Source organism: Sinocyclocheilus rhinocerous, unplaced genomic scaffold (genome assembly GCF_001515625.1).
Source record: "Sinocyclocheilus rhinocerous isolate Xijiao unplaced genomic scaffold, SAMN03320098_v1.1 scaffold807, whole genome shotgun sequence".
NCBI classification, from domain to species: Eukaryota; Metazoa; Chordata; class Actinopteri; order Cypriniformes; family Cyprinidae; genus Sinocyclocheilus; species Sinocyclocheilus rhinocerous.
The window spans coordinates 730,199-746,776 of NW_015650326.1; the positions used below are offsets into that span (position 1 = coordinate 730,199).

Below are 16,578 nucleotides of genomic sequence, written 5' to 3' on the forward strand. Positions count from 1 at the left end.
GTAGTTTTGCTTTTCTGTAGTTTTTCAATGGCTCTCGGTCATACCGACAACATTACCCGAGCAGTCGAAGGCTGCGCATTTATTACATTTATTGAATGTAAGTGTCGTACACACCGGGACGATTATCGCGCGCGCTTATCGCCGGCGTTTTTCGACGTGTCTTGTGTGTTCATACCCAAGCGATTTTCGCTGGCGATGAGCCGAGTGAACGTACAAATTCTCTCCCCGACATTAGATGGCACTTAATGAAAAACTGAAATACCCCGGTACACATCGAATCCTATTTGATCTGCAATTCCTCTCCATAACAACTCCCTCTTATCGAGATTTTTGTAGTCGCTGTCGCGTTTGTCATAAAGCCCTTTGTGTTCAGACACCAATGAGACCAGCAGCTCTACATTCATCTTGCCTCGTTGCATCTTCTTCATCTACTTACTTCCTCTTCGGCATTAGGTATCAATGTGTGCTCGGCAAGACCGTTTTTTGCTTGAGCGCCACCAAGTCGTGTTTTACTGTAACTTCAGCAGCTCCAGGCACGTGAACAAAAGCACCAATCTCATTGGTCGGCCAGTTTTTGATGCGGCGCATCAAACAAAAAAAAAAAAGTTTTTTAACGCCTGGCGTTTTGCGCGTCGGTGTGCACTCTCACATTGGCGCCCTTTGTTTTTAGTCACGAGGCGTTAAACGTCGGCGATAATCTCACGTGATAATCGTCCCGGTGTGCACAAGCCTTTAGTTTCAAGTTTAATTTTAGTCCATTTATGGCCTTTCCATGATATAAGAATGCATTTAAGGAGTTTACACATTGTAAGATTGTGCATGAAAACTGACTCAATTAAGTTGAAAGGTTTGTTTTTGTCACTGTCGTGTAAGTGAACCCGTGCTGTTGTTTTTCTCAGGTAAATATCAGTCTCGAGCTTTGGCGGAGAGCATGCTCACTACCAATGAGTTTCTGAAGGAGATCAGCTATGAGCTCATCACAGGGAAAGTTAGTGTGCTCGCCTCGCACTTCCAGAGCACCTCATTAGGTGAGTCTCAGTGCAACAATTTAGTGGATCCATCAGTTATCATTGTCCTTTATTTAGAAATTAATTTAAGAATATAGATGTAAGCAGCAGTTTTGGGGCCAAGCACACATTGCAAGGCGAAGTAGATTAGTGCGGTTATTGCGCCCTCTTTGGTGTATTTAGGAAGTAGTTCAAAAGCTGAACATAACTTAGGATGAGATTGTAAATTGTTTTTTTTTTGTTTGTTTTTTTTCAGGATTCTTTGATGAATAGAAAGTTCAACAGAACAGCATTTATTTGAAACAGACATTTTTGTACTGTGTCCTTGCTGAATTATTTAGATTTGATATTGAATAGATTTTTGAACTGTAGCACATGCATTTGTCTCCTTTATTCATTTCAAATTGATTGTGGCGCTACAGGTGACAACATGAACAAACAGCTGGTTCGGTACCAGCGCAAGCGCAAAGACCGTGTGGTTCAGCCCTTTCAGGGACATCTGACCGAGTACATCCACTCCCAAGAGGCCGCAGCCATGGTACCAGAATCAGGGCCAGGTGAGCCTTTGCTGTCTCCGTACGTCTCAAACCCTTCACTTGGCCGCCCTGATTCATGATAAAACTTTATATTTGGCACTTGAAAACACTAATTGACTTTTGATGTGTGACAGATCTGCTGAGTGATGGCTTTCAGATACACCCTCCACAGCTGAGTGTTGCACGCAGCCTTTTGTCGCAGGTGTGTGCTATCGCCGACTCGGGGAGCCAGAGCTTAGATCTGGGCCGCTTCTGTAAAGTGGACTTCCTGATTCTGGTGCCGCCGTCCCATGTCCTGGTTCACCAAACAGTCCAGCGAATACGACAATCAGGTACGTCACAGCAGAAGCGACAGTTTTGCCTATTTCAAAAAATATATTCAACTTGTTTTCAATGTCAAGCCCAAACAAGTCAAATGATGTTTTGAAGAATGTGGGTAATCAAACAGTTTTTGGTCCCTATAAGGGCCTTTCGCACCGCGGGAACCTTTTCATAGTACCAGAACTAATTGTGGATTTTTTTCCCCATACTGTGAAAGTCAACGGGGACCAGCAACAGGTTTGGAGTAAACGATTGGGTGAATTATCCCTTTAATTTGATGAAAGAGTCATTGCAACAATATTTAGGGGCCAAGCACAGAAGTTGCGAAGGCACCTCTTGTATTCGTTAGTTATGAAATTTGGCACACAGATAGAGGACAGTCTCAACATTAACCATAACAAGTTTGTTGTCTCTTAACTCAAACCCTCTAGTGCCACCAACAGATAGAACATGTTTATGCTAATAACTTTTGAATTGTAAAGTTTAGAAGCAAAATAATTTTTTCCTCTTATTCCATGGCTCATTCAGAGTCGAATACATAATGAAATTAAAATTTCTATGGGTCAAGATTTTTCACATTTTTTAATTATTTGAAAACAGCGCCACTTTCTGGTCAAAATTTATAATAAATAAAAAAATGCTAATAGCTTTTGATTTATTTTGCCTATTTAATGAAACTGGTCTTGATAGATTCCTTGGATCATGCCGAGAACAATACCAATTATGCCGTATTTGGTCAAACTTGCAGTTGGCCATTTTGAATTTCTTTGAAAAACTACTTTTTCAAACTCCTGCTATACCATTGGTCTGATTTTCACCGAAATCAGCCCAGATCATCTTCGGACCATGCGGGCAAAAAGTCATCGAAAGCTTGTCGATAAACTAAACCGTTCTCGAATAACGTATCAATGAATTTGAAAGCTTGTCGGTAAACTAAACCGTTCTCGAATAACGTATCAATGAATTTTTTGGGATTCTGATGCTGCAACACTTTGTCATATCGACACCAAAACTTTTTATGTGTCATTGTCACCTCACACTGACCACACCATAATAATTTGATAAAAGCGCCACCTATTGGTCAAAAGTGATAAGCATTTAAATCGTATTATTAGTGATTGTATTTGTGATTTTTCAGCCATTTCGACTATAATAATCTATCAATATTTTTAACCACTCATTGTTGCAGTTGGTCTGATGCTCCCAGCCATGCTTAGTTCCTCATTTGGCCTCTGTTGTGCTTGACCCCGTAATTGCTGCTTGCAGCTATATTTTACATTGTTGTTGTCCTCATGTCTTTGCTAGGCGTCCTGATTGATCTAGGTATAGAGGACGCCTCATTAGCCCTGCAGAAGTCTGACAAGTATGTGGTGCGTCTGGACGCGGAGGTCCACACAAAAATGGAGGCCTTCATGAGAAAGGTCAAGCAGAACCCTTACACGCTCTTCGTCCTCATTCACGACAACTCGCACGTCGACCTGACCAGGTAAGAAAAACAACTACGTGGTTTGTAAAAGGGACTGTCAGAAATGTCAGTGTTAAGACGTCTTGTCTTTCTTCTCTCTCTCTGTCAGCGCTCTGTCAGGGTCGGTTTGTCACGGGGAGTTGCAGGGATTGGCCGACCGCGTGGTGAACTGTCCAGAGGTTCTGGAAGCAATAAACCTGCTGGTTCTGCAGGTCAGCTGCTTCCCGTTCACCCTGCAGAGCCGTCAGTCACGCATCAGTACCCAGAATGAAGTGCACTGGCCCAACACTGACGACCTGGTGAGTTTCACTGACCCCGAGAAGAACTGTAAAGGAATTTATGGAGGACAGATAAGACTTCAGCTAAATGAGATGATTGACAAGTATTTTAAGTGTACATGCGTACACTACTGCTCAGTACAGTAAAAGTATACTTTTATTCAACAGGGATGCATTAAATTGATCAAAAGTGACAGTATAAGACATTTATAATGTTAACAATATTTCAAATAAATGCTGTTATTTTGAACTTTCTATTCATCAATAATCATGAAAAAAAAAGTTTCACAGTTTCCACAAAAACATGAAGCAGCACAACTGTTTTCAACATTGATAATAACCAGCTATGTTTCTTCAGCAGCAAATCATCATATTAGAATGATTTCTGAAGGATCAATGCTGAAAATTCAGCTTTACATCACAGGAATAAACTACATTTCAAAATATATTCAAATAGAAACCAGCTATTTTCAATTGTAATACTATTTCACAATATATTACTATTTTACTGTATTTTTTAACAAATAAATGCAACCTTGGTGAGCAGAAGAGACTTTCAAAAACATTAAAAATTTTAACGACCCCAAACTTTTGAATGGTAGCGTACATAAACACAGTTTCATGCACAAATTTAGAGGCGCATTAATAATGCGAAATTTAAATGAAGATTTAATTCCATTTTCTTTACATTTTTCCTCTTGTTCCTTTTATTTAGTTTTCTGTAGGTCTCCTATTTTGAGTAAAGCAATCTCCAGAATGGTGGTCAATCAGTATTTTTTATTATTATTATTATTATTTTGAATAATTGATGTTGAAGCTTTTATATTTAGTGCCTCATTTTTAAATACTGTATGTGGTTACGGCCTTGGTTTTGATGTTGGATTGTTCAAGTTTTTTGGTTTACCAATTATGGGTGTTCTCACAAAGGTTAGTAGCCATTAATGTTTTCTTTTCTTCTCTGTGAATAAAGTCTTTCCAGCACATTCTGTGCTTTGTGGTTAAGCTTGGATCCCAGGAAGTTTGTAACTTTTTAAAAAATCTTTACTGCAGCAGTTTCAATCTAAATTCACACAATCACATTTTTAACAAACTGTGGTGTGATATTAATGTCAGAGATTCCTATTCATCAGACACATTAAAATGAATCTGGATTCTTGTTATTTTATAATGACCTAGATGTGTTCATAGACAAATTAAAAGCATTTTCAGGCAAGAACTATAAGAGTAAAAAGAGAACAACACTGTGTTTTGCTCAGTAAAGTAAAATGAGCAGATTACTGTTTGCATGTAACAGCAGGCTGAGGCTTCTCCCAAGGACCTGGTCTACTTTGGGCTGAAGGACTACAGCAGGTCCCTGCAGTGGGGAGTGGCGAGTCCGATCCTTCGCTGTGACGACGCATTTGAACGGATGGTCAAAACCCTGCTGGAGAGGTCAGTTCCATTTTCATATTCACTCAGAATGTACTTCTGAAAAAACATTACGAGAACAAAATGAGGATTTAAAGCAAGTTGCATTCCTTTTTAACTGCTTTTTACACTGTAAATGCATAACTATATCTTTAAGTTCATCTCAGACCACTGTTATTAGAGTATTAATGAAATAGTTTCGTAGTGTTTATCAGTATTTTTTGTTTTTATTTAAATTTTTGTTTTTAGTCATTTTTGTCATTTTCATTATTGTTTTTTTTTTTTATTATTTATATGTCTATATAGTTTTTATTATTTTTTTATTTCAGGTTCAGTTTTAGTTATTTTAGTACATCGGGTAAAACTAAATAAAATTGAGAAATATTTCTGGTAACACTTTAGTTTAGTGTTATACACATTTTTCCCTCAATAAACTCCTAATTTGATGCTTATTGGTAGTTGCAGTAATTAAGTTTAGGTATGGGGTAGGGTTAAGGGATCTAGAATATGGTCATGCATTAATATGTGCTTAATAAGTACTAATAAATAGCCAATATGCTAGTAATATGCTAATAAACAGAGCCGATCCTCCCTATACGCAAAATACGCACGCTGCGTAGGGCCCCCAAAACACCAGGGGATCCCCTTGCTCTCAAAGATCATTTAATTTTAGTTTTGTTTTTGAATTTGGCCAGCGTTTATGAAAACATGAATGATCATTTCTTTTAATACGGTGCACTGTCGCCCTTTCTACTTAAAAATCAGTCAAATCATGCAATGTGAATGTCGTACAGTCATGCTCGAGACTAAAAAAATTAGTTGAAAGCGTACCGAGCCGCGGAAGAGACACTGTTTCTCAAGCGCTTTCCGCCACCAGGGGTTCCCCTTGCTCTCAAAGATCATTTAATTTTAGTTTCGTTTTTGAATTTGGCCAGCGTTTATGAAAACATGAATGATCATTTCTTTTAATACGGTGCACTGTCGCCCTTTCTACTTAAAAATCAGTCAAATCATGCAATGTGAATGTCGTACAGTCATGCTCGAGACTAAAAAAATTAGTTGAAAGCGTACCGAGCCGCGGAAGAGACACTGTTTCTCAAGCGCTTTCCGCGAGCGCGATTCGAGACGGTGTGAAACACGGACAAATGTGTTTCATTCATTCGTTCATAACCACTCATCCCCTCCCCCCCCGACACAGTTTTGCGTAGGGCCCCCAGAAGTCTAGGAGCAGCACTGCTAATAAACAACTAGTTAACAGTGAGTAGTGTTCCCTAATGTAAACTTTTACCGTATTTCCATGGAAATAAATATACGTTTTTTTATTTTTATTTTAGTTTTACATTTTATTTCAAGTAACAAAAATGTATTTTTATGGTTTTAGTTTTAGTTAACTCTAATAACCCTGTCTCAGACTCAGATCCATGTCTAAATTGGCAGTTTTTGTGCATTTCAAACCATAAGCATATGCTGTATCTTTCCATTGATATCCCTCATTGTGTCTTCCTCATTAATTTCAGGCACCCGCATTTGCACAGCATGGTGATCCGCAGCTATCTGTTGATACAGCAGTACACAGAGGCCCTGATGGCCCTCACGGCGGCCCCCTCACTGCGGGATCACGTGACCCCTCAGACCCTCGCCATGGTGGAGGATCTGCTGAGCGTCCCGGGCCGCAGCAGGCACGGGTGCGGGCACATGCTGTTGGTGCGTGTGCCCTCGCTGCAGCTGGCACGGCTGGCACAGGAGCGACTGGAGGAGGCCCGGGATAAGCTGGGCCTACAGTACCGCTTTGCTGTTCTGCTGGGAAGCCCTGCTGCCGAGATCAGCCTGCCGGTCCACTTCTGTGCCCGTCTGCGGGTAAAAACCAGATCCCCTCATGAATATGGGCTCCTTAAAATCACCAGAATAAGCTTGGAATAAACAATCTGTGTATTTCAGGCTTGGAGGGGCTGTAGGAATGAAGAGTGGGCCCCACATTCATATGAAGATCTGGAAGGACTTCCATGCATTGTCATCCTCACAGGGAAAGATCCTCTAGGAGAGACATTCCCAAGGTACTCCCAAGGTTGTTCTTTATATATACACAGTTGAGACCACTTGAAAATTTTCAGTTTCTCTGGAATTTCTAGATTTACTAGGTATGGGTTAGAGTAAAATGCTAATATTTGTTTTATTCTGTAAAGGCCTCAAAATTCTTCGAAATTTCAAATAAAAATATTATAATTTAGAGCCTTTAGGTCAAAGTAACAAATGTTTTTATTACTGGTTTCTTAACTCTCCCGAAGTTGTTGTCTAAAAATGAATATAAACAAAAGCTTTTTTTTTTGACCAATTGTCATTTTATGCAAAAAATGCACTAAAGTATAACATTTTAATTTAAAATTAAAGTTTACAGAATAAAACAAACATTACGTTTTACTCAAACACATAACTATAAATCATAAATCCAGACAAACATTATGGTAACACTTTAGAATAGGGAACACATATTCACTATTAACTAAGTTTTACCTGAACAAACTCTTAATTTGCTGCTTATTAATAGTTAGTAAGGTAGTTGTTAAATTTAGGTACGGGGTGGATTAAGGGATGTAGAATATGGTCATGCAGAATAAGGCATTAATATGTGCTTTATAAGTACTAATAAAAAGCCAATATGCTAGTAATATGCATGCTAATAAGCAACTAATTAATAGCAAGAATTGGTCCTTAAAATAAAGTGTTACCAACATTATTTATATATTAAAATTTATTACAGGAATAAAAAACATTTTAAATTATATTCAAGTAGAAAACATTTACTTTAAATTTGTCAGGGTTGGGTGAAGGGATGAGGCGAGGACTCAAAGATGCAGGAAGACTTGGCTCTTTATTAATAGAAAAAGAAAACAAAACTAAAACAAAAACTACCCCAAGGGGGAAAACAGGCAGGCAGGCCAGGACAGGACAGGGAAGGGAAGGGCACAGCACATCAAGGTAAGGTTGGATCAGGAAGGACAGGACAGAAACCAACAAAGGTCCGTACAACAACGAACTAGCACAGGACTGCAAACACAAGGAGAATAAATAGGGAGCAAACAAGGAGGGTGACGAGGGAGACACAGGTGGAGCAACTGAATCAATAATCAGATAACAAGAAGGGCGGGGTAAGACAATAGACAGGAGAGCACAGGGCACAAACAAACACACAACAAGCCAGGTGCTCAAACAAAGACACAGGAGTGTACCCTGGTGGCCACCTTGGGCACACCAGCTGATGTCTGTAACAAAATTGTAATAATATTTCACAATATTACAATTTTTACTGTATTTTTGATCAAATAAATGCGGCCTTGGTGAGCAATTTAAACAGTAGAGTATATACATTTTTTTTTTCTGGTAAAAATATATATAATTTTATTTTGTCAATAAATTTTGTGTAAAATAGCTAAAACAAATATTGATTAAGTACAAATATTAATATTTTATAATTTTCTGTTAATCTGAAAATATTATTTATTTTAGAGATTTAATAATAATAATAATGTATTGTTTTTTGCTTTAATGACGAACCTCTAGTCAAGTCAAGTCACCTTTATTTATATAGTGCTTTATACAATACAGATTGTCAAAGCAGCTTTACAGTGTCAAACAGGAAAATAGTTTGTCAATAATGCAGAAGGACAATAGAAAACAGTCAATTTTTTAGTTAAAGTCAGTTCATCATTGATTCAGTGATGTCATCATCCACTTCAGTTCTCTTCCAATAGTATCTGTGCAATCAAGCCGTCAATATTGCCAGAAATTAGGCGTCCCCAACTAAGCAAGCCAAAGGCGACAGTGGCAAGGAACCAAAACTCCATCGGTGACAGAAATGGAGAAAAAAAAAAACCTTGGGAGAAAGCAGGCTCAATCAGGGGGCCAGTTCTCCTCTGGCCAGACGAAACCAGCATGGTGTGGTTTAATTCTAGGCTGCAACACAAGTCAAATTGAGCAGAGGACTCGTCTGGTTTGTCGTAGTCTTGAGCCAATGACCGTCTAGTTGACAAGGTCTTCGCAGGGGATATGTCTCTAGGGCTCATCTAGTTGACGTGGTCTCTGCTGACATTCAGGGCTGTAGAGGTCGTCTCTCTGTGCTGATCCACCATCTGATCTGGAAATGGACTGGATCTGGGTGGCTACGGTGACATCGGAATAAGAATAAAACAGACTAATATTAGTGAAGATGCCATTCCTCTTATGATGTAGCGAGTACATAGGATGTTATGGGAAGTGTTTCCGGTTCCAGTTGACCTAATTAATGCAACCTAACAATCCTTTAACAGATTTGAATTATAGAAATGCAAGTGTATTATGTGTATGCCAGGTTTAAGAGATGGGTCTTTAATCTAGATTTAAACTGACAGTGTGTGTATGCCTCCTGAAGATTGTTTCAGAGTTTGGGCGCTAAATAAGAAAAGGATCTGCCGCCCGCAGTTGATTTTGACATTCTAGGTATTATCAAATGCCCAGAGTTTTGAGATTGCAGCGGACGTGTATAATGCGATATGAGCTCACTCAAGTACTGAGGAGCTAAACCATTCAGGGCTTTATAAGTAACTAGCAAGATTTTAAAATGTATTCATTGTTCAATAGGGAGCCAGTGCAGTGTTGACAGAACCGGGCTAATACTGTATGGTCGTACTTCCTGGTTCTAGGAAGAACTCTAGCTGCTGCATTTTGGACCAACTGGAGTTTGTTTATTAAACACGCAGAGCAACCACCCAATAAAGCATTACAATAATCTACCCTTTAGGTCAGGTCGTAATTTAGTTATATTTTTAAGATGGAAAAAATGCAGTTTTACAAATGCTAGAAAAATGATTTTCAAAGGAAAGGTTGCTATCAAATAGAAAACCTATGTTCCTAACTGATGACGAAGAATTGACAGAGCAGCCATCCAGTATTAGACATTGATCTGGGTTATTACATGCAGAGGTTTTTGGTCCAATAATTAACACCTCTGGTTTTTTTTTTCAGAATTTAGCAGTAGGAAATTACTAGTCATCCAGTTTTTTATATCAACTATGCATTCCGTTAGTTTTGCGAATTGGTATGTTTGTTGGGCCGCAAAGAAATATAGAGCTGAGTATCATCATCATAACAGTGAAAGCTAACACCATGTTTCCTGATGATATCTCCCAAAGATAACATGTAAAGCATGAAAAGCAGTGGTCCTAGTACTGAGCCTTGTGGTACTCAATTCTGTACTTGGCTTAAGCTCTACCTGAAATCAAACCTGAAGTTATACATGGAATCTTCAGGCTTAAGCTATGTTTCAGTATAAGACAGATGTTAATTATCTGACATTATATGATGGCCTTGATTAATAAAATGCTGCACAGTGACTTCCAATCTTTTGGTTTCCTCTTTTATTTTGTTAAAAAGAGCACCACCTTGTGGTTACTACAGTTGTTACAGCTACAGTTCTAAAGTCTTCCCCATGTACATATTTTCTTTTAACTGTTCAGAAGCATTATTTCAATACATTTCATGTTTGTCTTTTTTAAAGACTATGCGCTATCCAAAAGATCAAATAAAATCTGGTGGATAAACTAAAATTTACAGCATTTTTTACTTCTGAAGGGACACATGAGGACTGAGCATGTTTGTGGGTGATTTTGTTCAGGTCATTGAAGTACTGTGACTTGCGACTGATCGACTCCAGCTACCTGACGCGTACGGCACTAGAACAGGAAGTGGGTTTGGCCTGCTCTTACGTGACACACAGAGTAATACCCGAGACGAAAACAGCAGCAGGTAGAGAAGAGAGACCAACAGATGACGAAAGGAGCTCAGGAGAAACGGCAGACCATGACGAGCTCCAGATGGAGCTGGAGAGACCACCTAGCAATGCCAGCGCTGCTACTAGGACCTCTGGTGAGGGACACTGAACACAAGCTGGGCCTGATTCCGGTCTTGTGTTGTCACATGATCCAATATAATTCATCTTAATTCTCTTTCAGGCTCTACCACAGAAAATGGCGTCAGTTCTTCAAGTGTACTGGACAAACCGTCCTTGCACAGTGACCCGTCCAGCAGCAGAAATACAATGGACTCTTGCTCCTCTCCCATTCGCTTCAAACAGGAGTGTGACTCCCAGGCTCCCTCCTCTTCTGCCACATCCTCGTTCTCCTCTGCCTCCTCGTCCTCTTCCTCTTCCTCCTCTCCGGGAGCTCAGAAACCAAGCCAGTCCATGCAGGCCCCGCGTGAATGTAACAGGACACAGGTCTTCCCCCGGACAGTGGTGCTCTCCGGGGCGGCGTACGCCCTGCTGGCCCCTGAGACGCTGGGTCAGCCCAGTTCAGCGTCTCTGCTGCCTCACGCGGATGTGGTGTGGAGCAGCCCGCTCAGACCGCCTGTTCCTCACGCTCTCGGAGGGGCAGAGCAGTCCCTGTACTACCGCCAGTGGACCACAGCCAGGCAGCACCATGCGGATTATGAAGGGCCAGCTGTGCCCCATTCCAGAAGACTGCTGTTGAGTGGACCACCACAGGTGAGCAGTAGCTAAATGGTTAAAAGGTCATTTTTTGTTGTTTGTTTGTTAAGGCAAGCATCACTATTACTGGTACTATGGTGTTTATTGACAACACAGTGATCAAAAATACAGGTAGAATATGAGAAAAATGCAAAAATATTAAAAAATTTAATATTTTATTAAAGAGATCAAACTGAAATGACATACACATTTAAAATACACAAAATATGCAAAAATATTTAGAAAGATATGTTTTTTAATGGTTAAAATATATAGAATATGCAGTTAAAATACACAAATTATACAAAAATATTTAAAAGATTAAATATATAAAATATAATTAAAATTTATAAAATTTATAGTTTAAATACACAATGTACAAAAAATACAAATTTAAATATTGAAAAAATAAAATATACAGAATACAGTTAAAATAAACAAAATATACACAAGTATTTTAAAAAGTTACATGTTTAAAAAAAAAAGTTAAAATCTATAGAATGCACAGATAAAATACACAAAATATGCAAAAATATTTAAAAATTAAATTCATAAACAAATATGCAAAATACATAGTTTATGCAATGGACAAAAAGTACATAAATTAAATATTAAAAGGGATGGTTAAAATATACAGAATACATAGTTAAAATACAAAATGTGCAAAAATATTTTTTTTTAAAAATTAAAAATTAAAAATAGTTCCAGTACACAAAATATACAGTTCAAATACACAAAATATACAAATGTATTTTACATATAATAAAATATTTAACATTAAATATAATACAATATAAATATACAATATGCATACAGTATAATATAAAATAATTACCTAAAATATTTATAAAATTAAATATTTAAAAATAGTTAAAATATAAAAAAAACAGTTAGAATACTTAAAACATACAAAAAAATGTAGCATTCAAAAGTATTTTAAACATTAAGTATTAAAATATTAATTAATAGTTAAAATTTACAAAAATGCACAGAATAGGAGAATTATTCTTTATTGCGCCTGACCAGTCAGAGACTATGTCTGTTATTAAGCCACATCCATTTACAATGGCCTCTGCTTCATGCTAATTGGCCTCTTTGCCAAGCATCCAGTGTCTCATGCTCCATTTTGGCTGTTTAAGGTTGGAAAAACAGGTGCGTATCTGCAGTTTCTACGAATCCTGTTCCGTATGTTGATTCGCCTTCTGGAGGTGGACGTTTATGATGAAGAAGAACTGGAGCAGGGTAAGAAAGGAATCTCCATATTACTTCACCCGATGGGCCTTCCCTTGACCTTTTTTATTAATGACCTTCAATTGAAATCTCTAGATGTGCAAGACAAATCAAAGGTTCCCGCTGCCAGTGGGCCGCAGTGGCCTGACGTGGAGGACATCCGCAAACTGCCCTTTGACCTCTACCCCCATGACCCCAAGTTCAGATATGCGAGTCCAGTGTATGCAGACAGGATGCCAAAGTCACTGAACGGTATTGAACTGCTTTTTTATTATGGTGTGTAAATAAAAAACTTGCTATTTCTTCAAAATAGCAAGTATGCTTATGTGCTTTTTTGCAACCTGGCATGAAAACACAGAGGTTAAAACAGAAAGACTGGAGGCAGAAGAGGAGCCGCCGAAGAGAAACACGGTGTCTGTTAGACTCAGCCTGTTTGCGGCCCATAATGCATTTCACCACTGTGAGCAGTGCCACCATTACAGCGAGCCTGCTCCTGCCGCTCAGGTGAGGACAAATGTGATTGATCATGTGATGCATCAACATCTATTGACATATTTTTAAATGACATCATTTCAAAACCCTCAGTAAAGCAATAGCATGTCTAGAAAGGTATATGGCTGCTGTAAGATGTTCTGTGTGTGTGATTCTAGCTGTCCGACTGCACCTTCCACGCCTTCACGTTCTGCTCCTCCATGCTGGGAGAGGAAGTCCAGCTGCACTTTATCATTCCTAAAGCCCAAGAGCCTCATTTTGTGTTCAGCCAGCAGGGCAGTCATTTAGAGAGCATGCGGCTCCCACTGATCTCAGACAAGGTGATTATTTACTCACCCTCATGTCATGTTGTTTGTTTGTTTGTTTTTGTTTTTGCTGTCTGTGGAAAATTAATAGACAAATTTTGACCATGTTTGTGTTCAAAATGTCTTATGAGGGCATATGATAGTTAAGTAATAAAAGCATACAGGTTTTGAAACAAATAAAAAATGATTTTTTTTTAAAGGAAATTAATACTTTTATTTAGAAAGGATGCATAATTTGATCAAAAGTGACAGTAAAGACATTTATAATGTTAAAAAAAAAAATGATATTTCACATCACAGGAATGGATTATATTTTAAAATATATTACAAGAAAAAAACAGTTATTTTAAATTGGATTAATATTTGAGCATTTTATGGTATTTTTAAGCATACTTTTTAAATAATTAGCTTTAATCATATTTAGCATAATTAGTATCATTAGCTATAACAACAGCTGAACAGTGGACACAAGATGAAACTGAAAGACAGAGATAAACAGAGATTTTTAAAGGATAGTTACTAAAATGACACTAAATAAAAGCTTCAAAAACTGACCACAGTCAATATTTTGTTTTTTGGAAATACCTTGTATTCAAGTGCAGTGCAAATAATATAGAGATGCATCCTGATGTCAGGAGCACCTGGATACCTGAGCAATGCAAAAAGTCCCGTTGGTTGCCGAGTCATCGCTCGTGTTTTTTACATTATGTTTTCGTGTCATATTGCACGAGTTGTCTTAAAGTGAAGTGTTGCTCTGTTTGCCGACTCAGGAGTCCGGCCTGCTGAAAAGTCCCATCTTCACACCCACCACGGGCCGGCAGGAGCACGGCCTTCTCAACATCTACCACGCCATGGAGGGAGCCGAGCACCTGCACATTTTGGTGGTCAAGCAATATGAAATGCCTCTCTACAGGAAATACTGGCCCAACCACATCCTTCTAGTGCTGCCCGCCGTGTTCAACAACTCTGGAGTGGGTGAGTACTGGCCAGAAGATCGCATACTGTATTACTCACATTATTGTGACTGGAAAAACTTAGGGCTCACACATGCTTGAGCTGTTACAATAAGTTTTAAGATCATTCCAATAATAATAATAATAATAGAGAATGTTGCCTAAATTTACTTTTAGCAATTTATAGTACTTTATTTGTTTATTTTTAAAGAGTAATGACTAATTAAAATGATTAATTGTAGTTTTTAGTGCTTTAATGTATTTAGATAAAATAGCATACTATTAATAATGCACATTTATTTGCTATCAGCCATTGCAGGACACTAATTGTAGGATTTTCTGTTTTTTATTGCATGCATAATCTAGAGTAATATTTATGTTTTTTGTACTGGGAAATTCAGCTTGTACGTAACACATACAGTTCCTTATGGAAGCCCGTTTCCGCCACTGAGTAAAAATAAATAAAAGAATTGCTTAATCTCACAATTCGAACTTTTTTCTCGCAAGTTTACACGTTTTCTCAGAACTGTGTGATAAAAACTTGCAATCGCGAGTTATAAAGTCAGAATTGTGAGATATGAACTGCAATTGCAGGGGAAAAAATGAAATAATTGTGTGATATAAACTTGCGATTGCGAGTCACAAAGTCAGAATTGCATGATGTAAACTCGCAGTTCTGACTTTTTTCTTGTAGTTGCGAGTTTATATCCTGAATTCTGAGGAAAAAAAGTTACAATAATTTTTTTAATTAAATGGCGGAAACAAGCTTCCGTAGTTCCTTCTTGTTGTTATTAACTGTATTAATGTGGCGTTTCAGGAGCGGCTCGATTCATGATCAAGGAACTGTCCTACCACAACCTGGAGCTGGAGAGGAACAGGCAAGAGGAACAGGGCGTCAAACGACAGGACGTGTGGCCCTTCATCGTTATGATGGACGACTCCTGCGTCCTGTGGAACGCCCATCAGCCTGGACCCGAGGGCGACAGGTATGTAATGATGGATGGATCCGTGGACGGATTTGTTGGGATGTCTTCATTGTCTGACATCTCTGGATTCTCTCTCTCAGTGAGGCCATGAACGTGTCACTGAAGAGCGTCCTGCAGCACATGGAGGCCACTCCTAAGATCTCTCTGTATGCCATGTTTGGCCTGCAGAAATGGAGCAGTAGTTTGTCTTCTCGAGCTCCCACAAGCCCTTTCTCGAGCTGTCACCTCCATGACCTCATCATGCTGAACGTTGACCTCACCCAGAACGTCCAGTATGACCTCAACCGGTGAGTGTTTGCATTTCGAGGGGGAAGATCATGTAGTTTTTGAGTACATAAGTGTGGGTTTTTAAGGTGTTTTATGTTATAAATGATGAGTCTGACAGTATAAATGTGTATGTAGGTTCACATGTGAAGAGGTGGACTTTAACCTGAGGGCAAACAGCAGTGGTCTTCTGCTCTGTCGGTTCAATCACTTCAGCATCATGAAGAAACACATCCCCATCGGAGGACATAAAGACTTCCTCATCAAGCCCAAACTCATGGTGAGCTTCATAATGTCCCTTCAGAACTGAAAGGCCTGCTTCAAACTTTGATTACATCCAAACACTAATATTAGCTTGTTAGCATGGAGTTAAAGGGTTAGTTCACCCAAAAATGACAGTTCTGTCATTAATTACTCACCCTCATGTCGTTCTAAACCCGTAAGACCTCCGTTAATCTTCTGAACACAAGTTAAGATGAATTCTGAGAGCTCTCTGACCCTCCCATAGACAGCAATGTAATTACCACGATCAAGGTCCAGAAACGTAGCAAGGAGATCGGTAAAATAATCCATGTGACATCAGGGGTTCAACCGTAATTTTACGAAGCTACGAGAATACCTTTTGTACGCAAAGAAAACAAAAATAACGACTTTATTCAACAATTCGTCACCCTCGTGCCATTTTGGAGAGTATCCACTGGATGTAAACGGCGTATGCTGTTCTGTGTCAGCTGCGTCACGCAGATACGTTGTTTTCGTTCAAATCAAAGCGTAAACAATGTAGAACGTTGTTATAAAGTCGTTATTTTTGTTTTCTTCGCGTACAAAAAGTATTCTC

At 38.7% G+C, this 16,578-nt stretch overlaps 1 protein-coding gene across 1 annotated transcript in view; it reads left to right on the forward strand.

Moving 5' to 3' along the window:
- LOC107711675 (GREB1-like protein) overlaps positions 1–16,578 on the forward strand; it is a 33,909-nt gene that overhangs the window by 14,878 nt on the left and 2,453 nt on the right. Inside the window, exons 14-31 of the mRNA XM_016516694.1 lie at positions 900–1,028; positions 1,430–1,564; positions 1,678–1,875; positions 3,170–3,350; positions 3,439–3,628; positions 4,902–5,038; positions 6,532–6,871; positions 6,953–7,068; positions 10,662–10,912; positions 10,999–11,528; positions 12,650–12,752; positions 12,837–12,992; positions 13,099–13,244; positions 13,391–13,552; positions 14,308–14,512; positions 15,308–15,476; positions 15,557–15,763; positions 15,879–16,020. Coding sequence (XP_016372180.1) covers positions 900–1,028; positions 1,430–1,564; positions 1,678–1,875; positions 3,170–3,350; positions 3,439–3,628; positions 4,902–5,038; positions 6,532–6,871; positions 6,953–7,068; positions 10,662–10,912; positions 10,999–11,528; positions 12,650–12,752; positions 12,837–12,992; positions 13,099–13,244; positions 13,391–13,552; positions 14,308–14,512; positions 15,308–15,476; positions 15,557–15,763; positions 15,879–16,020 — 3,497 coding nt within the window. The remainder of the gene's footprint in view (positions 1–899; positions 1,029–1,429; positions 1,565–1,677; positions 1,876–3,169; positions 3,351–3,438; positions 3,629–4,901; positions 5,039–6,531; positions 6,872–6,952; positions 7,069–10,661; positions 10,913–10,998; positions 11,529–12,649; positions 12,753–12,836; positions 12,993–13,098; positions 13,245–13,390; positions 13,553–14,307; positions 14,513–15,307; positions 15,477–15,556; positions 15,764–15,878; positions 16,021–16,578) is intronic.